Source organism: Leucoraja erinacea, chromosome 16 (genome assembly GCF_028641065.1).
Source record: "Leucoraja erinacea ecotype New England chromosome 16, Leri_hhj_1, whole genome shotgun sequence".
NCBI classification, from domain to species: domain Eukaryota; kingdom Metazoa; phylum Chordata; class Chondrichthyes; order Rajiformes; family Rajidae; genus Leucoraja; species Leucoraja erinaceus.
In genome coordinates, this window is record NC_073392.1 from 40,078,564 (window position 1) to 40,101,109 (window position 22,546).

At 43.8% G+C, this 22,546-nt stretch overlaps 1 protein-coding gene across 1 annotated transcript in view; it reads right to left on the reverse strand.

The window, feature by feature from the left end:
- The window catches only part of atg7 (ATG7 autophagy related 7 homolog (S. cerevisiae)), a 204,506-nt gene extending 201,249 nt beyond the window's left edge, over positions 1-3,257 (reverse strand). The window contains exons 1-2 of the mRNA XM_055648235.1: positions 3,058-3,257; positions 2,878-2,932 (exon numbers count right to left, since the gene is read on the reverse strand). Coding sequence (XP_055504210.1) covers positions 2,878-2,932; positions 3,058-3,211 — 209 coding nt within the window. The 5' untranslated portion in view covers positions 3,212-3,257. The remainder of the gene's footprint in view (positions 1-2,877; positions 2,933-3,057) is intronic.
- Positions 3,258-22,546: the final 19,289 nt, after the last annotated feature.

Sequence of the window (22,546 nt, forward strand, 5' to 3'; positions counted from 1 at the left end):
TCAGAAGGCAGTAGAGGCCAATTCTCTGGATGCTTTCAAGAGAGCGATAGAGCTCTTAAAGATAGCGCAGTCGGGGATATGGGGAGAAGGCAGGAACGAGGTACTGATTGGGGATGATCAGCCATGATCACAATGAATGGCGATGCTGGCTCGAAGGGCCGAATGGCCTACTCCTGCACCTATTGTCTATTGTTCTACTGTTATGTTACAGTTATACAGGACGTTGGTGGGGCTGCATTTGGTAGGGAGTATTATATTCAGTTTTGGATTCCCTACCATAGGAAAAATGTCTGGAAAGGGGGCAGAGAATATTTACGAGGATGCTGCCAGACCTTGAGGGGATGAGCTATAGTGAGATGTTGAGCAGGCTACAACAATTTTTTGGAGCTCAGGACCTGATAGAAGTGTTTACGATCACGAGAGGAATAGAATGGGTGAATGCAGAGACATAGGTTTAAGATGAGATGGGAAAGATTTAATAGGAACATGAGGGGCCGTTTTCTCATACAGAGAGTGGTGGGTATGTGGAACAAGCAGCCTGGGGAGGTACTTGGGGCAGGTACTATAACAACATTTAAAAGACATTTGGACAGGTACATGGATAGGAAATGTTTGGAGGAATATGGGTCAAACATATACTGGTGGGACTAGTGTAGATGAGGCTTCTTGGTCGGCGTGGGCAAGTTGGGCCAAAAGGCCTGTTTCTGAGCTGTATGACTTTATGAAGGTACTCAAACAGTGCAATTTGGGGGGGGGGATTCCAGAACATGGATCCAGCACCGAGGACTAGTATACTCAAGGTATTTGTATTATTTTCACTTCCATATATTCTACAAGCGACAGCATAGGAGAGAATTGTGCAATCCACGACAGAATTAGAACATTCAGTTCTCAAATTGAAGATTAAAAACAATTATACAAATTGTGCAACAAAAAAAAGGCAGCCATATGCTGCTTGTGCTTAGATCTACTGTATGTCAAACAGAAATATCTACTTCTTTCCTGTTTTATTGTGCAGGGGAATCAGGTGTGATGGGGGCTGAAACAAATAACTACACATGCAGATGTTTTTTTCTAAAGTTGCCATTTTATTTGCATGTGCATTTCAAGCCTCTAACTAGTGATGTATCAGCAACTTATAATCAGTGGTAATGAAAACAGGTGCAGTTATGTTTGCATGGGCTGGTAGAATTATAATTTATCTTTTAAATCTTAAAATAGCTGAATTAGACAGCCTGTCATAATAAACTCCATGTTATATTGCTGGCATTGCATGTCAGTGGCAGTGGATGTCTATTCTTAACAAAGTAGAACTTACTTCACGACACAGTTCGTTATAAAAGCTAATTTTCTTGATCAATATCCTATGCTGGTTATCTCACCACAAATGATCATTTTAAAAATGTATACTTTTAACTAATTTACTTTTCTATAGTAATAATATTATACATTTCATAAGCTATTGCTTTATCAACCAATTGTCATTACAAAACACAGTGGTATTCCGCTGGTTTAAAGAAAAAATGTCCAAAAAACACTTTTCTGGAAATTTAATATTTTTAGCACAGAATTTGGATCAATAGAATACTATTTCTTTATTAATATAAAATAATATTTCCTATTTTTTAAATTTATCAGTATCTCTTCGATGATTATCGATTATCTTTGATAATTCCAGAAGTGGCAGATGGAATACAGTGTAGCAAAGTGTGGAGTCATGCATTTTGGTAGTAGGAATAAAGGGGTAGACTATCAACGCAGGAGAGAATGCAGAAATCGGAGGTGCAGGTGCAGGATTCCCAAAATGTTAATCAGCAAGTCGGATCGTTAGTAAAGAAAGCAACCTCAATGCTAGCATTTATTTCAAAAGGACTTGTATATAAAAACAGGGATGTAATGCTGAGGTTCTAAGTCGGTGATATGGCTGCATTTGTAATATTGTGAGCAATTTTGGACACCATATTCAAGGAAGGATGTGCTGGCTCTGGAGAGGGTCCAGAGGAGGTTTACAAGAACGATCCTATGAATGAGTAGGTTAACCTATGATGAGCGTTTGTCAGCACAGGGCCTGTACTCGCTGGAGTTTAAAAGAAAGGGGACCTCATTGAAACATACAGAATATTGAAAGGTATGGATAGAGTGGATGTGGAGGGGATGTTTCCACTAGTGGGAGAGCCTAGGATTAGAGGTCACAGCATCAGAATTAAAGGACATTCTTTTAGGAAGGAGATGAGGAGACATTTCTTTAGTCAGAGGGTGGTGAATCTGTGGAATTTTATACCACAGAAGGCTGTAGAGGCCAAGTCAGTGGATATTTTTAAGGCAGAGATAGATAGATTCTTGATTAGTAGAGGTGTCAGGGATTATGGGGATAAGGGAGGAGAATGGGGTTAGGAGGGAGAGATAGATCAGGTGGAGTAGAATTGATGCCTAATTCTTCTCCTATCACTTAAGACTTTATAATAATGTCTTTCCCTTCCTAACCATCATCTCTACCCCCACTTTCCACAGGGTATTCATAGCCAAGGGGCAAGGAAGACGAACTTAGATTGTACAGTTGTAAACCTTGGACTGAACATCAGTCTGATGCTGTGGCACTAACAGTGATGTTTCACTGCAAGTGACATCAGTTTGGAAACAACAACAAATTACTTCCAGGCAGTTTAATTAACAATGACAACAAAACACACTGGTGTATTTTTGCAACCAAATAGTAGTCTGTGAATGGAAGACAACACCAAGGTACTGACATAGGGATTTACAGATACCTAAACAGCTACAGACCATATAATTAAGATCTACCGACTCTCTTGTTTACATCCAAGAAGCTGCCCAGCGATCAAAGTGAAAACCCCTTAGTAAAGTATTATTACTCACACATCAAACGCACTGAACTCCAAAGTTAGTCGAGTTGGCAGTCCAGATTGATCACCTTTCGAATAAGAAAATACAGTTTAATTCTTGCTCGTTTAATTTTGCTGGATGGTGTTTTAAACCAGAGAATAAAACCTCAATACAGAGGCGTCTGTAAAAGTGTCGCGGTGCCCGCCACGGTACCATTATAGTAATACGCCTTGATGTTCCGGGGACTCTCGTCCAGCCTGTAGTCGTTCAGCTTCCTCCGGGTCAGTTCGTGCCAGAAGCCCGCGTCCAAGGCGCTGGCGAAGGGGGCAAACTGCAGGGCGGGCGGGTCAATGCCGGCCCGCTCCATTCTGTCCTCCACCGCCGCTCCTGCCTGCTCAAGGCGCTGCTCAACGACGTCACCGTGCCCCTCTACACACGGCCGGCGCTGCTCAACGACGTCACCGTGCCCCTCTACACCCCGCCGGCGCTGCTCAACGACGTCACCGTGCCCCTCTACACACTGCCGGCGCTGCTCAACGACGTCACCGTGCCCCTCAACACACTGCCGGCGCTGCTCAACGACGTCACCGTGCCCCTCAACACACTGCCGGCGCTGGCGCTGCTCAACGACGTCACCGTGCCCCTCTACACTCCGCCGGCGATGCTCAACGACGTCACCGTGCCCCTCAACAGCACTGCCGGCGATGCTCAACGACGTCACCGTGCCCCTCAACAGCATGCAGGCGCTGCTCAACGACGTCACCGTGCCCCTCTACACACTGCCGGCGCTGCTCAATGACATCACCGTGCCCCTCAACACTCCGCCGGCGCAGGTCAACGACGTCACCGTGCCCCTCTACACCATCTATAGTTCCTTATGTCTCAATTGTTTTTACTAATTCAGCAAATTTCTGACAAAAGTAAACATGTAATATATATAATTTATCCATTAATATTGGTTTATTGTTGTCACGTGTACAGAGGTATAGTTAAAACCTTGTTCTGCATGCAACCCAGACAAATTATGCCATTCATGAGTACATCAAATAGTGCAAAAGAAAAAAGAAATAGAGGTCAGAATACAACATTACAACTACAGAGAAAATATAGGTTTTTAAAAAATGCAAGGGCCTCAATAAAGTAGATTGGAAGACCAGGAATTCATCCCCAGCACATGAAAACCAATTAAATTGTCCAATAACAACAGGAAAGAAGCTGTACCTGAACCTGGTGATATATGCTTTCAAGATTATGTATCTTCAGCCTGTCCAGAGAGAGGATAAGAAAAAAAGGCCGGAGTGTAAGTGGTCCTTGTTTATGTTCGCTGTTTGCTCGAGTTTGCAAGAAATGCTGGGAGGTTTGCTGGTTTTTGTGATGGACTAGGCTGCGTTCATAACTCTGTAATCTCTTGAGGTCATGGGCAGAATAGTTGCCACACAAAGTTATGATGTCTCCAGTTAGGAAACTTTCTGTGGTGCATCTGTAGAAATTGGTAAGAGTCATTGGAGACCTGCTAAATTCCCTTAACCTGCTGGGGACTTAGAAGTGTTGGTGTGCTTTCTTGTCTGTAGCAACAATGTGATTGGACCAGCACAAATTGCTAGTGATATTTACACCCAGAAACCTGAAGCATTTGATCATCTCCACTTCAGCACCATTGATATAGACTCAAGACTGGGCTGTGTACACCCAGTTTCCTGATGTCGATGGCAGCTCTTTAGTTTTGCTGACATTGATGTATAAAATAATAAAATATTTTTAATGAAAGTATAGTTAATATTTGTTCTCCAAGAAAACCTACAATTATGAAGGTTTTGGGGCCTAACGTATCATTGTGTTGTAATTTGGCAGGCACCAGTTCCCTGTTAAGACAGATCAAGACATGTGCATGTTAAGACATGTGCATGCAGAGAATGAATTAAAAACAATTGTAGGAGGAACTGCAGATGCTGGTTTTAACCTTCTATCTTCTAAGATAGACACAAAATGCTGGGGTAACAGCGGGACAGGCAGAATCTCTGGATAGAAGGTGATGTTTCACGTTGAGACCCTTCTTCATCCGAATCAGGGGAGAGTGAGATGCAGAGGTAAAGAGGTGTAATGTGTAAAAACGGGACAAAGGGGATGGAGATCACCGAAAATGTCAAATAGATCATTGCTAGCTGGGAAAAGGTGACAACAAAGCAAACAGACATAATATGTAAATGAGGACAGTCTGAATAGTCAGAGAACTGGCAAGCGGAGAGGGAAAGCATGGGTTACTTGAAGTTAGAGAAGTCAACGTTCATACTGCTGGGATGTAAGCAGCCTAAGCGAAATATGAGGTGCTGTTCCTCCAATTTGCGCTGGGCCTCACTCTGGCAATGGAGGAGGCCCAGGACAGAAAGGTCAGTGTGGGAATGGGAAGGGGAGTTAAAGTGTTTGATATTCTCAGGGCCGAAGAAGGGATAAATACTGTTTGCAACTTTGTCAGCACCTACGGACCAACTCTTTTGTGTACTTTGTATGCAGACACAAATAATTTCACTGCATCTTGCTAGGTACAAGTAACAATAAAATATCATCATCATCATCAATATTTCACATTTTTCATCCTATGGAATCACCTCTATTTTATTATTGATTTTATTTGAGTATTGTTTGGAGTGCTCAAAGGTAAGCACTTTGGTTTTGCTTTGACATCAGACAATATTGGATGAAGAAGGGTCTTGACCCGAAACGTCACCCATTCCTTCTCTCCAGAGATGCTGTCTATCTTCGATTTAAACCAGAATTTGCAGTTCCTTCCCGCACAATATTGGGTAGGATTTTCCTTTGAGATTGTAATATAATTTGATTTGTGTTATGGTCCCTTATTGTGATTTTGTAACATATTGAGAAGAAACAAATCATTTTAAACATCAGTTGAAGTTTGTTCCATAGATTCTGATTTATGGAAGGCACATTGGTTACTTTCAATTAGGATATTATGGACAGGAAAAGGATAATGTGTTTTAATTTCTTTTAAGTTAGAACAATTCAACTTGCTTTCAGAAAATGTATCCTTGTTTTCACTATTTAGGATTTCTTGATGCGATTTTCACCTTGCTGGTTCTGTTTATGTTCATTTTTGTCCAACGATTGCTTAAATTAATCTTAAGAATATTTATGACCATTTATATTGTCTCATTACTGATAATGCTTTTTTACAACCTTGTCAATATTTGTGTAATACCATAGCATTATTATGGATAGGACATACAAGTTCAGAACTATTATAAGAATTTTGAACCAGGTGATGATGAGGCATAATTCAGTATCACGCTTATTGTGTGTAACAGTCCCGATACCTCTCTTTGCAATGCTGTGCCACCATAAGTCAAAATTGAGCCAAGTCAGTGAGATAAACCAGGCTCCTACAACCATTGCAAGTGTTCTGGTTCTGGAGCAGTGTTTCAAATAGAAAGGTAGATTCATTATGTACATGTTTGCAATATTATGCAGTTTTATTTCTTTTTTCACCACATACAACCTTACAACATTCATGGTAACAGTAAAGATATGAAGCTTAAGACAAAGGCTGGTCAAATGCCTTTAGCAGGATGCAAATTGTAGGCATATTCCTTTGTGTAAATAGAGTTGAGTTTGGAATATTTGTACTTGATGTCAAGTCAAGTCAAGAGAGTTTATTGTCATGTGTCCCATTTAGGACAACGAATTCTTGCTTGCTGCAGCACAACAGAATATTGTGGTAGTAATATTCTTCGTGGGCAAGCAGACTAGTTTTACACAATTCAGGAACACAACTGGGTCTTGGGTGACGCTCCAGAATGATATGCTGAAGCACGTGCCTAAAAAACAACAATTTGTGAATTATTATTTGCGAACTAGTCTTATTTTATAGCAGTTGAAAAATCTGAAGTACTTAGCTTAATAGGTGTCCAATTGCACACAATGCCCCAGAAATTTCACAGCATGATTTTTCTGGCATTTTAACTACATTGCGTGTCAGCATTGTTAAATCATGGAGGAAGTGCTATTGGGTCTTGAAAAGCATTAGATGGTTAGATCCCCAGTGCCTGGTGGGATCGATCCCACGTTATTGAGAGAGGCAAGAGAGGAGATTGCAGGGGCCTTGTCAAAGATCTTTGCATCCTGTCCCCCTACAGGCAATGTCCCAGAGGACTGGAGAATCAAAGTTATTCCTCTGAAGAAGAGACGTGGAGATAATCCAGGAAATTATAGGCCAGTGAGCATCATGTCAGTGGTAGTGAAGATGTGGGAGAGAATTCTTTGGGACAGGATTTGCTCTAATTTGGAAGAAAATAGTCTAATTTGGGATAGTCAGCATGGCTTTGTTCATGGCATGTCATGTCTTAGTAACTTGATTACCTTTTCGGAGTAGGTGAACAAGGTGATTGATGAGGGCAGTGATGTTGGCTGCATGGATTTTATTAACGCATTAGATAACAATCCATCATGGTAAACTGATGCAGAAGATTAAGATGCATGGGATTCACAGTGACATGATAGTTTGGATGCAGAACTGGCTTGCCTGTAGAAGCCAGAGGGTTATAGTGGGGGAGTGTTATTCTGACTGGTGGTCTGCGACCAGTAGTGTTCTGCAGGGATCTGTGCTGGGCCCAACTTGGGCATCAATGTGGATGAGTTGGTTAATAATTTTGCAAGCAGCACTAACATTGGTCATCTTGTGGACAGTGAGGAAGGTTGTCAACGTATACAGCAGGATATAAATCAGCTACAGACATGGCTGGAGAGATGATGGAAGGAGTATAACCTGAGGAATTGTGAGGTATTGCACTGTGGGAGGGTGAATGTAAGGGGAAAGCATAAAGTTCATGGCAAGACCTTTAACAGCATTCATGTACAGAAGGATCACTGAATCAAAGACTGTAGCTCACTGAAAGTGGCGAGAGAAGTAGACATAGTGGTAAAGACAGTGTATAGTATGCTTGCCTTTATCAGTCGAGGCTTGGAGTATAAGACTGAGGATGTCATGTTGCAGCTTTATAAAACTTTGGTTGAGCCACTTTTGGAGTTCTGTTCACCCCATTGCAGGACAGATGAAGATACTTTGAGCAGGGTGCAGAGGAGATATGCCAGAATGCTGCCTGGATTAGAGGGTATTTGCTATAAAGAGAGTTGTACAAACTTGGATTGTTGAGAGGCATTGACAGGGTAGACAGTCAGAACCTTTCCCCCAGGGGCATCACCTGAAAGTGAGAGAACCAAAGTGTAAAGGAGATGTGAGGGCCAGGTGCTTTACATAGAGTGATAGGTGCCAGGAATGTGCTGCCAGGTGTGGTGGTGCAAGCAGGTACAACAGTGATGTTTTAGTGGCTTTTACATGACCACATGTATATGCAGTGAATGGAGGGATATGGATTCTCATGGAGGCAGAGCGGATTAGGTTAACTTGGCATCACGTTCAGCATAGCCTAAGGGCCTGTTCCTGTACTGTACCGTTCTATGTTTCTTCTTCTTGCGTATGGCGTGCACAGCCTAAAGTTGTAAGACAACTTGTTCTGTTTGATCTTCTGTTTGTGTACGCCAGGTTGATTGCATTTGCTGAAACAGGGTGGACCACGTGAAGGTTGCAATCTCCCACCCCGTTCAGTGTTTAAAAGTCACATAAGGGGCACAAACATCAACTGCTAAGTTCACAGATCGGTAGTGTCAGAATTCCTTGTGCAATACCATGCTGAAACTGACAATGTAAGTTTTACCCTGCAGTTCTCTGTAGATGTGCAGCCATGCTGATTTTCAACAGAAGCGCCTGAGATAAGAAAAGCAAATATCCATCCAACTGAGCCACTTAATTTCATGCAGTGGTTTCTTTTTAAGGCCAGCTGTTTAGCTGAATTACGTATTCTGATTATTCTTATCGTGCGGAATTAGTTGGTGAGTGCAAGATTTTTGGTGGTCCAAATATGTAACGTTGGTACATGAAGTGTCATCAAATGAATGGAAGAATATTTGACTAGAAGCTATTTGCCTCCTCATGCATGTGTCAATGCCACTTTTGCATCCCATGCATTCTCTCTCTTAATGGAATTACCCTTGTTCCCCTTTGTAACCTCCTCCATTTTCCCCAGGCTTCTGTGCGGCCTTGGGTACGCTCCATCCTTGACAGGCAATACCTCAGCCACCTCGGTCGTACATTCTGGAGTTCCAGCCTTGTAAGACTCTATCTCTCTCTTTCAATCTCTGAATGGAAAATCTTTTTAAAACTAGATCCAATTTCTCTGACGACAAACACAAAGTGCTGGAGTAACTCAGCAGGCCAGGCAGCATCTCTGAAGAAAACGGATGGGTGACGTTTCGGGTCGGGGGCCTTCAGACTGAAAGTAGTAGGGACGGAGTGTTAAGAAGGGCCCCGGCTCAAAACACTAGTTCTCCCTCCTCCCCTCTACTTTCAGTTTGAAGAAGGGTCCCGACCCAAAACGTCACCCATCATTTTTCTCCAGAGATGCTGCCTGATCATCTGAGTTACTCCAGCACTTTGTGTCGATCTTTGGTATATGCCAGCATCTGCAGGTCCTTTCTACCCATTTTCTTTGATTAAGCTTTCTGTCATTGCCTTATTCCTTTCCCTGGTTTAGTGTCCATTGTTTTCCTTGTGCTGCTTGATTAACCGCAACATTAGTTTTAATTTGTACAGCACCTTTAGTGTTGTGAGTTACACCGAGGCATAGCACAGTGGTGTTGTTAAACAAAACTTGATGCCAGTTTTTAATATGGCATTTCATCCTTAAGCTTGTTTGCAGTCTCCCTTCCAACTTTCTCACTCCCAAATAAGGGACAAAAGGTCAAAATACGGGACAAATTCCCGACGGCAATACGTTGACCGGCTCGGCCGTGGCTGGGTGAATGATCAGTTGGCCCGGGTGCTGGACTGCACACAAAGCCCAGCCGGTGGGCCAGCTGAGGAGTTTTAGCCCGGTCCACCTGACGTGGCACGCAAAGTCCAGTGCCCCATCCAACTCATGAATCAATGATCGGCCATGAGAAGGAGGGTTGGTGGTGTCGGAGATAAGCAAAGGTCCGAAGGTCGGACAGCTGGCCGGGCTGCCGACCGACGGGGCCACGGGTGAGGCATTGCTGCTGCACTCCATGGGCTGCACTACGTTGAGACGGGTGAGGCGGGGCCGGACACGGCGCTCCGACCCGACAGTCCCCTCGACCCGAGTAGTAGCAGTCAAATACAGGACAAGGGCGGTCCCGTATGGGACAAACCAATTTAGCCCAATATGTCCCGGCTAATACGGGACAATTGGCAACCCTACTTCCAATGTGCCTTGGAACATATTTAAAAGAAAATCAGTGCTGAATGAATTAGTCTTTGTTTTGGATCTGGATTGTGCTTTTCTTCAGCAAATGACTGGAGAAAATCACCAGCTGACAGCAATTGTGTTAGCATAATTCACTCATCCTGAAAAAGTCACAAACTCAATCGTAAGCAACCATGCTGTGGGTCAAATTATAATGTGAGGACTAATTGAAGTCATGGACCCAGGGAAGATGAGAGAACAGCACAGTTGTCTGGAACGGAGCTCATCCGTTTGAATGGATGGGAACATGACATGAAAGCTAATTTTAATTTACAATGGTGTTTATAATTGTCACATTTGTAAATCAATTTATGTTCTGAAGTTTTTAGAAAGGACTGAAACAACATGAGTTTACAATAGGACAGTTGCCTGAGTCCCAATGTTGCCCTTAGATCACTATGTATTGCTAGATAGCTGTGGCAGCAAATGCATCCGTTCAATTTTAGTTTAGTTAAGTTGAGTTTAGAGATACAGCGCAGAAACAGGTCCAGCGGCCCCCTGAGTCCACGCCTACCAGCGATCCCCTCACACTATCCTACACACACTAGGGACAATTTACAATTAACCCAAGGCAATTCATCTACAAACCTAAACGTCTTTGGAGTGTGTGAGGAAACGAGATCCTGGAGAAAACCTACATGGGTCAGGGGAAGAACGTACAAACTCTGTACAGACGGTCATGATAGAACCCGGGTCTCTGTAGCCTAAAGGCAGCAACTCTACCGCTGCGCCACTGTGCCGCCCTGGACACTGGTTTGGGAAAGTTTAGTATTTATGCAAGATGGGGCTGTAGGGGACAAAAGTGTGATAAATTACGTGTGTGGCGGCAGATTTTTCATATCTTTCAGGTAATTAGCACCCTAGCCACTAATTGGATGAGAATGGATAAGGGGAATATCTTCGATACGCATGCAAGCTGCCTCGGAGACCTTCAGACCTTCTCCATTCATAAAGCTTCAACACACAGTCTTTTGATGAATATTTGCTTTATTGTTGATAGAAAACAGTAAGATACTTCCAAGGTTTTTCCGACTTGTTACGGCAATCTTCTTCGAACTCCAGCTTATTACTTTAGATATTAGAAAGCTCCTCGTGTCTCCGTAACAAATACATGATCGAAGGATTGACCTTTTCCATCGTCTCTCCAAACTAATCTAAAAACTAAACTTCTGCGCAAGCAGTTAAGCTGCAAACACGCCCAAAAACACGTCATAAATCCCACCCACATTATAACGGGCAGTCTAAAATTTAAAGGCACATGCCATCCACAATGTCATGCGAAACAAGCCAAATGGCCACTACATACCGGCCCCTAATTGTTTCAAATACATCATGAGGCAATTACTAATAAACATCAAAAAAGTGTCCACAAAGGCTTAACATATATCAAAAGCAAAAGGTTAGGGAATAAAACCCTGTAGCTCCTCAGAAATCAAACCCCGGTCTCCCGCGTGACAGGCGGGGATACTAACCACTATACTAACGAGGAAAAAATAGCATGCACTATAAATCTGCAATCACAATTCTTTATCGACTGCTCCATCTCCACTTTCGCCTTCGAGAAGCAAGCACAACTTGGTTATTGGTCTTATCAAAACATTGTTTTTTGTTTTCTGTCGCACCATACTCACCAAACCCCGAACATCAGGGCATGATTTCTAGTATTCTTCCCATCAACCAAGAACATCGAGATGCTGTAGAGTCAACTACCAACACAATGTCACTTGGAACAAAGTTCCATTTAATCCTTAGTCATCGTTGTCGTTCTTGGATTAAAGGCACATACTCTTGTATCCATCTACGTTTCATATACAAATCCTCTATTACAAAAAGCCCAGGTGGTCATGTTGGATTGGTTTTCAGCAGAAGAATATGATTTGGTGCAAGTACTTCCAGGTCATTTGGGTCCTCAGAACTTTTCGTAATATGTCGATCGTTTAAAATCGCCTCAATTTCACAAAACAGAGTTTGTAACCCTTCATCATCCAAAATTTGTTGTCTAAGAACGGAGCGCAGCACATTTCGTACTATACGAATTAATCGTTCCCAAATACCGCCATGATGGGAACCCATCGGAGGATTAAAGCTCCATTTTATGCCTTGTTGAAGCATAGTATTTTGGATTTTATCCTGATTTAAGTCTTTGAGTGTCTTTTTTAGTTCCCTATCCGCTCCAACGAAATTTGAACCATTATCTGATCTTAATGAAATAACTTGACCCCGTCGACAAATAAATCTCCTTATCGCTTGAATACATGAGTCGGTGTCAAGTGTAGATGCAACTTCAAGATGTACCGCTCTACTCGCCATACAAGTGAAGATCACACCATATCTTTTCTCAAGGCTATGTCCTCTCTCAACCTCCACCCCCACATCTGTGAATTGAGGTTTGTCTGGAGTGATCCTCTCCAAAGGCAAGTCTGCCATCTTCTGGATACCAAGTTTTCCACGCTCTCGCTTGCATATGATACACTGTTTTATTATCTTTCTTGCTGCCGAATTAGCCTTGGTGACCCAATATTTTTTACGAAGTTGGGATAGCATAAAATTTCTTCCTCCATGTCCAATTTGTTCATGAATATGCCGTAATAATAATGTCGTTATGTAAAAGTCCTTAGCGAGAATGATAGGACGTTTCATTTTTTCGGGCATTGCCAATCTATTTAGGCGTCCATCCATCCGCAGAAGATCTCCTTCCCAGATTGGGTCGAGCTTATTCAATTGACTACTTCTTTTTACCCCCTGTCCTCCAGCTTCCAATGTTAATATTTCTTCTTTATATTTCTGTCTTTGACAGAAAGATATGATCGCATTTTCTGCCTTGAGGAGATCATCAAGACATAGCTATATGAAGCTTCAAAAACTTGCATCTGGCCTTTAATCTCCTTTTCCCGTTCATCAGGACTCTCCTCCAGGATACTTTCTGTTATTTGTCTCTTTTTCCGAATCGTCAGCAACAATCATGTTTTTATTTTAAGAAACCAGGCTACTGATGTTATCAATTTATTCCATGATGAAAAGTGGGTAATTAAATTGTTCATGGTGTCATATGAGTTTTTAGCAATCGCATTCACCGAAATGTTTTGTTTAATTTACAGATCATTTGTAGAGATTTCCAATCTGAGTTCATGCTTTGGCCACTCTCCGTCTGGCTTGCAGAGAGATTTTAGTTCATTGGTCCATTTCTTTTCGCTTAAGAAACAGTTGACTGTCAGTTCTCTGGAAACTTCATTCACAAAATTTTCTTCTGTGTCAATATATTTCAGTTGCACCACATTAGTAACTCCCAATGCTCTTTCCATTGGCAAATCAAAAACACATTCTTGCCTGAAAGGCAAGTCCACACAACAGTGTTCATCAGCTTTCACTGGTTTGCTAGTACAGGTGCGCAACCTTTTATCCGAAGATCCAAATAACGGAAACCTCCGAATAGCGGACATTTTTTTTGGTCCTTGAAGAAAGGTCCTTGAAAACGTTCACCGAGGGCGGCCCGCAGAGGTGACAGCGGAACCTCCGGTCGGTCCTCGAAGAAAGGGGAACTAAATCCCCATTCATAAAAGAGAAGGTGAGGGTATATTGCGCGGGAGGGTTAATAATTGACAATATGCTGCTACCTGCCCGCTGAGTTAAAAAGTTCCCACGGTAGACTCACGATACACAGTGTATCGTGAGTCTTGCGTGGGAACTTTTTAACTCAGCGTGCAGGCAGCAGCAGAGCAGCAGATTGTCGCTCCCTTCAGTTTCACCCCACCTACACCCCTCTGCTTCCCGGCCATGTGTGTGACCCCATCCCTCCCCTCTCCAGCTCCCTGCCCATTGCACCGGCGTGGGGGCTTTGTACTGTCTTCACGTCGGCGATGGCAGCAGGTCAGTGCAGTCACCAGAGACGTCAGGACCAATTGGACGTCGACCACCAGGCCCACCGCAAGCACGGAGAACCGAGAGACCCACAGCCAGCAGCAGCCAAGCCCAGCCCCGCTCCAACTACAGAGGAACCTGGGTTGCGGATGACGGGGCGCAGCTCGGGGCGCCGTAGGGGCCCATCGGGGAGCGGGTTCCTGTTGGTCCTGACGTCTCCGGCCACCTGCTATCCTCCGGGAACTGTACCGCCCTTGCAGGAGAGTGGGGTTGTTTGCAGTTGCAGAGGGAGGGGGCAAGGGCGGTACAGTTCCCAGTCTCAGCTCCAGTCCAGGGGGGTGGCCGGAGACGTCAGGACCAACAGGACAGCGACCCCCAGGCCCACTGCAAGCACGGAGATCCCAGAGACCCACAGCCAGCAGCAACTCCAGCCCAGCCCCGCTCCAACTCCAGAGGAACACGTAGGGGCAGAAGCTGATGGTGTGCAAGGTACGTCTTGTTCTTGGGGTGGCGCAGCTCGGGCTGTGGGCAAACTGCCACTTGTCGCCGTAGCGGCCCATCGGGGAGAGGATTCCTCTGGAGTTGGAGGGGGAGGGGGGTATTGTGCTGTTTGATCGCCCCCTGCTATCCCAGGGACAGGGAGACACAGCGGCTTTTTAGACTGGTGGGCAATCACTTCCAAAGTTCTGCCCACACAGTCAGTACACCTCTCCTACACTGCATTTCATACAAACATTTATTCTGCAAGAAAAAACTACATTGAAGACTCAAACTCGCGACCGAGTAACTGCCAGGATCGAGACGCAAACTCGCGACCTTGCTCGGGGATTCAAGAATCCCCGAGCTAGGCCGCCTAAGGGCATGTATCCCCGCTAGGGTGACATGAGTGCGGGAGGTGATTCAATGCTGCGGTCACATTTACAAATTCAGGAATTCATTCAACACACTGCATTTCATACAGACATTTATTCTGCAAGAAAAAACGACATTGAAGACTTAAACTCGCGACCGAGTAACTGCCGGGATCAAGGCGCAAACTCGCGACCTTGCGGATATGAGCCGAGCACTCTACCACTGAGCCAGCCATTAAAATCTACTCTAAAAAATTTCCATTCCGAAGACCGACAAATTCTGAATTACGAAAAGTGTCTGGTCCCAAGGCTTTCGGATAAAGGTCGTGCACCTGTACTTTCACTAGAGTCATGATTGTATGGCTTCATCACCAGCTTTTTTAATTCATCATTGGACGTTTGATTTATAGCAATGGCATCACAGTTCTTCTGATTTCCGATTTTGTGGGTCCTTTTCAAGGAGCCATAGATAACCCATCCAAGTCGGGTTTTCGTAGCATACGGTCCTTTGCCTTGGCTCCTAACAATCTGTACAGGTTCTAATACTCTCAGGGCATTCCTTCCAATAAGTAAGTCAACATCAGAATTTAACTTTGATATTTTGACATCCTTCAGGTAAGGCCATTGCTGTAAGTCTTCACATCTGGGTACATTTTGACGACCAACAGGCATTGATTCATGTGTAAAAACTTCTGAAATTGGAATAAAATTATCTTCATCCAAACTGGATACCTCCATACTCCTAATGCAATGACTCATGCTCTCTTCATCTTTATTCATGGCACGTAATCGAATTTTAGTCTATTCTCTGATATTCAGTCTTCTCGTCAGGCTTTCTGTGCAAAAGGTAGTCGAACTTCCATGATCCAGAAAAGCATATGTTTGCAACACTGCATTTGTCTTGCTGTTCCTTACTTGCACTCGTGAGATAGAAACATTACGAGTTTCCACCCCGGCCCCAATATGAGCAGATACTTGAGGCGAGGTGATAATATTTCTAGTAGTTGGCTTCTCGCCCTCTTCTGTTTGTTCCAGTTCTTTTTCTTCTTCTTCCCGGTGCTCTGATAGCTCTTCTTCAATGTGAAGTGCTTCAGGATGATATTGATTGCATTCATAACAAATTATAGGACTCTTACAGTCTCTTACCATATGTCCCTTTTTCAAACATCCAAAACAGATTCCCTTCTCTTTCAAGAAATCCATCTTGTCTTCATATTCTTTCACCTTGAATCTACGACACCATCTTATGGTGTGACCAACTTCATCACATAACAAACAAAATACTATTTGCTTGCTAGTAGACACCTTTCCTTTTATTGAACTTTTTTGTTGTTTGTTGTATTATCTACTGAGTACAGTGTTTAAAAGCCTGTTGTGCTGCTGCTGCAAGTAAGAATGTCATTGTTCTGTGGTGGAACATATGACAATAAAAGACTCGTGCCTCTTTTGACTCTTACATCTCTTGATTCCTGTAGGTGAGAGGAGAATTATTAAAAGGTGACCCAAGGAACAGGTTTTTCACACAGAGGGTGGTAGGTACACGTCAGAGGAAGTGGTAAAACCAAGTGCAATTGTAATGTTTAAAAGACATGTTCATGGATAGGAAAGGTTTCGAGGGATATGCGACAAATATGGGCAAATGGAACTAGTTTAGTTTAGTTTAGAGGTACAGCACGGAAACAAGCCCCTCAGCCCACCGAGTCCGCACTGACCAGCGATCCCCGCACACTAACACTATCCTCCCACACACACACACACATATGAGACAATTTACAATTTTCACCAAAGCTAATTAACCAACAAACCTCTACGTCTTTGGAATGTGGGAGAAAACTGGAGTAACCGGAGAATTCCCACGCACTTCACGGGGAGAACATACAAATTCCGTAAAAGCAGCACCCGTAGTCAGGATCGAACCCGAGTCTCTGGCGCTGTAAGGCAGCAACTCCCCGCTGCGCCAGCAGGCACAAAGGCATCTTGGTTGTCATGAATGAGATGGGCCAAAGGGACTTTCTGTGCTGTATACCTTTACGACCCAATAGCAAATGCATTTTCCAGTGTTTCTGGAGATTAAGAATACAAATCCAATCACATTATTTTATTGAAACAACTGCTGAAAAATAAAAAATCTTAGTTATCAGACCTGGCCTTAATTTTTATCCAAAATATTTCTTGCAAAATTATCAAGTTAAAATGAACCAGCTTTGTTAAAAAAGCAATTGAACGTTCAGTTCACGATTTATGTTGTGATTGGATGATCATCGCGTAAAATCTTCAAACTGCCTTCATTGGTATGCTACAATTTCAACTTTGTACACTTTAAAAAAAAAAAAATTATTTATTAGAAATACAGTAGATTACAGTAGTATAAGCCACGTATATCTCATTACATTTATTGTACCCCTTCATTTTTTAAGCTTTAAAGAAAGATAGAAATAAAGAAAATAAAGAAAATGAGAGAGTTGTGATAATGTGAAAGAGTGATTGAAAAGAAAAACCCGTTAAACAACGAGTTAGGGAAAAAAAGTTAAGAAATAGGTCATAGAAAAGAAAGAAAGAAAAAGAAACAAAAGCTCTATTATGAAAACCGCGCAAAAAGGGATATACCAACATCGTATTTTTCATCCTCCCCCTTTCCAGATCCTGACACCATTTCTTTTTTTTAAAGTACTGTTGCACCTTATACTGACTTTGTACACTTCTAAATCACTTCGGGAACAATGCGCATTCTGAACAATTATTCAAAAATTTGACAACCAGATTGTATTTCCTAGTATACAATCTGGTTGGTAAATGTTAGAATATTTGTTCAGAATGCTCATTGTTCCTAAAGTGATTTAGATGTCATTTTCCTTTGTGTAGGAAGGAACTGCAGATGCTGGTTTAAAACGAAGATTGACACAAAATGCTGGAGTAACTCAGCAGGAGAGACTGCAGCTCTGGAGAGATTCAGATTCAGATTAAATTTAATTGTCATTGTCAGTGTACAGTACAGAGAGAAGGAATGGGTGACGTTTCGGGTCGAGACCCTTCTTCAGACTAGTCAGGGGAAAGATGAAGGGTCTCGACCCGAAACGTCACCTATTCCTCCTCTCCAGAATGCTGCCTGTCCCGCTGAGTTACTCCAGCATTTTGTGTCTATTTGCATTTGTCCTTGCCTGGATTTGACAAACCTTTGTATTTCAAATCCAAAATATTACTAGACCAAGTGCAGACCCGTTGGGTCTCTTCCCCCAACGTGCGGTTGTGGGGGGGGGGGGGGGGCGGCATGCAGCGTCACACATGCTAACTACCCCCCTCCCGCACTCACGCTAATGAAGGGGAGGAGGGGGGGGGAGAGAGAGAGAGAGAGAGAGAGAGCGGGGGGAGAGAGAGGGGGGGAGAGAGAGAGAGAGGGAGAGAGAGAGAGGGGGGAGAGAGGGGGAGTGCTGAGAGGGGGGTGAGATGAGGGGCGGGGAGAGGTGGGGAGCAGGGAGTGGGTAGGGGTGTGTGGAGTGGAGGGGAGTTTAGGGGAGGGAGGGGATGGAGGGGAGGAGGGGGAGAACAAGAGGGGAGAAAGAGAGGGGGGAGAGGAGAGGGGGGGAGGAGGGGAAGGAGAGGGGGTGAGGGAGGGGAGAGGGGGGGAGAGGAGAGAGGGGGGAGAGGAGAGAGGGGGGAGAGGAGAGAGGAGGGGGTGAGGGAGGGGGGGGGTGAGGAGAGAGGGGGGGGGGAGGAGAGGGAGGGGGGGAGGAGAGGGAAGGGGGGGGGGAGGAGAGGGAGAGGGACAGGGAGGGGGGAGGGAGGGAGGGAGAGAGTGCCTTTTTACTGCAACCCAAACAACCATTTGCAGGAAGTGCTTTTTTCCTCTAACCATATTTTCATTTTCAAACCAAATTAAGGGTACTCACAGTGCTGTAGACATTTGTCAGTGTCATTCAAAGCTCTGATTGAGGCACACCACTTCCTGGTTTTATAGTCCCTCCCCCTCCCTCCAGCGGGGGCAGCAGAGAGAATGGGGAATGTTGTAAAAACATTAATATCTCTGTCAATTTTCATCGACGGGAAAAATCCTTGGCACACATGCGGGCGGAGGGGGGCTCTGAGCAAGGTGGCCAAAATTGACGGCTGTAGATGGCGGCGTACTCTCGGAAACCGCAGCACAGAAAGCCAAAACCGGTCAAGAACAGAGTTTTATTAATATAGATACTGGAGTGGAAAGGGTTATCTAGGAACCAGAGGCCCTACTTCTTTACAGTGGTGGGTATGTGGAATGAGTAATGAGTAATTGGAGCAGGTAGTTGAGGCAGATGCCAAAACAGGGGCGGAAATCCTGGGGGGGCCACGTCCTCTCCCTGCTTTGAGAGGCGGGGGACGATCCCCCCCCCCCCCACGTTTTGGAATCCGGACTTTATCAGCCACTTTCTAAGGGCTGACTCAGCCCATTCATGGGGCCTTTCAGCACCCGGCGTGGCTTAAAAACAATCTGCTGCGTTGAGGCGATCGAGGCTCCTGGTGTTGAACCCCCCGCCGGCTGATGAAAGACACTGTGAATGGGCCGATTCAAGCCCCACGATTCGGGGCGGACGAAGCTGCTGTTGCTGGAGTTCGGAGTCGGTCATCAACCAGGTCAGCTCCCGATGTTACCGTCCACAGGGCCCCAAGGTGTCGAAGCCTTGCATGTGTGCGCATGCGCGTGTGTGTGCGCACTTGGCTGCCAAGAAATTGTGTCCCCCACATGTTTTGAAAGCGATTTCCGTGCCTGTGCCAAAACAACATTTAAAAGACACAGGTACATGGATTGGAATAGATTAGAGGGATATGTACCAAAGGTAGGCAAGTGGGACAAGCGTAGATGGGGCATCTTGGTTGGCACGAACAAGTTGGACTGAAGGGGCCGTTTTGATTCTGGTGCCTTCATTATAATCTGGGCCTTCCCTGAGATACCCAGGTAATTCCCAGCATTAGTAATGGCGCCGGGGAAGAATATCGGCCTTCTCAATTTCCTTTAACTCTGTATCAAATTTCTCCATTAACAAGAAATATAAAAGTAAACTCTAATGTTTCATTCTTTCCTTACTTAACTGTACAATCAAAAGACTAAGACAGGAAATATTAAATGTTAATAAGTTAACTCAAGTTCAACATAGTCACTGTAAAAACATATGGTAAAACTAATATGAGTTGGACGGTACTGCAGACGTCTTACACCGAGGATAGACACAAAATGCTGGAGTAATTCAGCGGGACAGGCAGCACATCTGAAACCCATTCCTTTTCTCCAGATATGCTGCGTGTCCCGCTGAGTTACTCCAGCATTTCGTGTCTATCTGTGGCAAAACTAATAATTATCTACTGTTAGTAACACCAGAGTAATCTTACAAAATCTTGGAAATCAAAAGTAATAACATTTTTGTTAGGTTCAATGAGTTGCTACACATCCATGAGACTAATTAATTCTCTGTTGCTGAAGCTCACTCCTGAAATTCTGGAGAGAAATCCCAGAACCAAATAAAACTGAGTTTGACTAATTCAGTCATAGTAAACCAGTGGACTGGCTCCTGGCCAAGTGAAATGGTCCATGGATTCCCCCATCTATTGCTCTCGAATCGCTGTAGATTTTGCAGATGTAGAAAATATTGACAATATGCTTCATTTCAGCTCCATGTGTCAAAAATAATTATGAATTAATTATCTATTTTAAGGTACAATTACATGGATTGCATTAGTGGATTTCAAAATGTACTGAGAATTCATATGTACAGCATCCTAGTTTGTGAAATGATCAGGATTTAAATGGTGCAACTGTTTTTAATTGCCCTAATGCAATATTAAATTTAGTTGCTGAACAAAGGCACTAGATTAACTATTAATACCACAACAAACTGTTTTAGTCTGCAGGGATAGAATTTTCATATTTCCTTAATGAGATGAGGGTATGCTTGACAAGGCAGCATTTGTTGTATTTTCCCAATTTAGTTTAGTTTAGAGATACAGCACTGAAACAGGCCCTTCGGCCCATCGAGTCCATGCCAACCAGCTAACACTAACACTAATTCACACACACTAGGGACAATTTACAATTTGACCAAGCCAATTAGCTTACAAACCTGTACGTCTTTGGAATGTGGGAGGAAACCAGAGCACCTGGAGAAAACCCATGCAGGTCACGGGGAGATCATATAAACGCCATACAGACAGCAGCTGCAGCCCAGGTCTCAGCAGCTGGGTTAGCAACTCTACCGCTGTGCCATCGTGCTGTCCGCATGGTTAATTATCTATTTGAGAAGTAAGTCCTTTATAGTCCTTAGCAGATCCCCACCGAGTCCGCACCGACCAGCAATCCCTGCACATTAACACTTTCCCACTCGCACAATTTACACTTATACCAAGCCAATTAATCTACAAACCTGTACGTCTTTGGAGTGTGGGAGGAAACCGAAAATCTCGGAAAAAAGTTCCGCGGTCACGGAGAAAACGTACAAACTCTGTACAAACAGCACCCGTGGTCGGGATCGAAGCCGGGTTTCTGGCACTGCAAGCGCTGCAGGGCAGCAAATCTACCGCTGCGCCACCGTGTCGCCAATTGATGCCCTGTTTCTACATTGGAAACTACAGATACCTGGATTGGAAACATGTTGACTTTAATCACACTGAACTGCCAAAGAAGAATGATTAAATAAATTAAAGAACTATAACTAGAGTGAGTATCGGCCAGTTTATGTCTTAATAATTTCAAGGTGAATTTGAAATGGTAGCTCCAGGTTAAAATGTGATCAAAATGGAAAAATGTCTCATTATCAAATATATCAGTTTTAGCAAAACTTTGTCGAAATGGAAATGACATATCTCTCTTGCCCAGGCCAATTGATGATGATGACGATGATGATACTTTATTGTCACTTGTACCTAGCCAGGTGCAGTGAAAAAAGTACGCAAAAGAGTCGCCACAAAGGCCCCGACAAAGTTACAAAAAGTAGTCATCCCTTCTTTTTCCCCCTAACGGGACCCCCTTAGTTCTTGGCGCCCCTCCCACTCTGATCTTGGTTTCTTTGTCCTCCAAAATATTCCAAATGGAATTTAAACGAGGTGGTGGAGGGAGAACTTAAGCAAGAAAGGGTTTTGGGGAAGAAAGAGCTACCTTAAAATTAGTTGCATCTGGTTGGGTAACTATAGTTGGGTGGAGATTATTTCATGCTTTAATTGTGCGGGGGAAGAACGAATTGCTGTATACACCTGTCTTGGTAGCTGGAATCACAAATTGGATTGAGTGCCCTCGTCTGCTCCTAATTGGTTTAGGTTTGGTGTAGGTCTTGTAATCTATGTCGAGCTGACCATTTAACATTTTGTAAAAACAGGTCAGACGGTGAGCTTCATGTCTGTCTTGGAGAGGGTTCCACCCCAGAGAATTCAGAAGTTTGGTAACACTCGCTTCTCTCTCATAGGTGTTAGTAACAAATCGAGCTGCCTGTCTTTGGACACATTCGATGGAAGCAATGTTTTTATTTGTGTATGGGTCCCATGCTGCAACTGCGTAGTCCAAATGAGGTCTAACGAGGGTGAACTATAGCTTCTCCTTGACAGAAGTTGAACAATGATGAAAGTTGCGCCTCAGAAAGTTTAGGACACCTGTTGCTTTCACCGTTGCACGATGAGTCTGACCATTCCAACGCAGATCATTCTGCA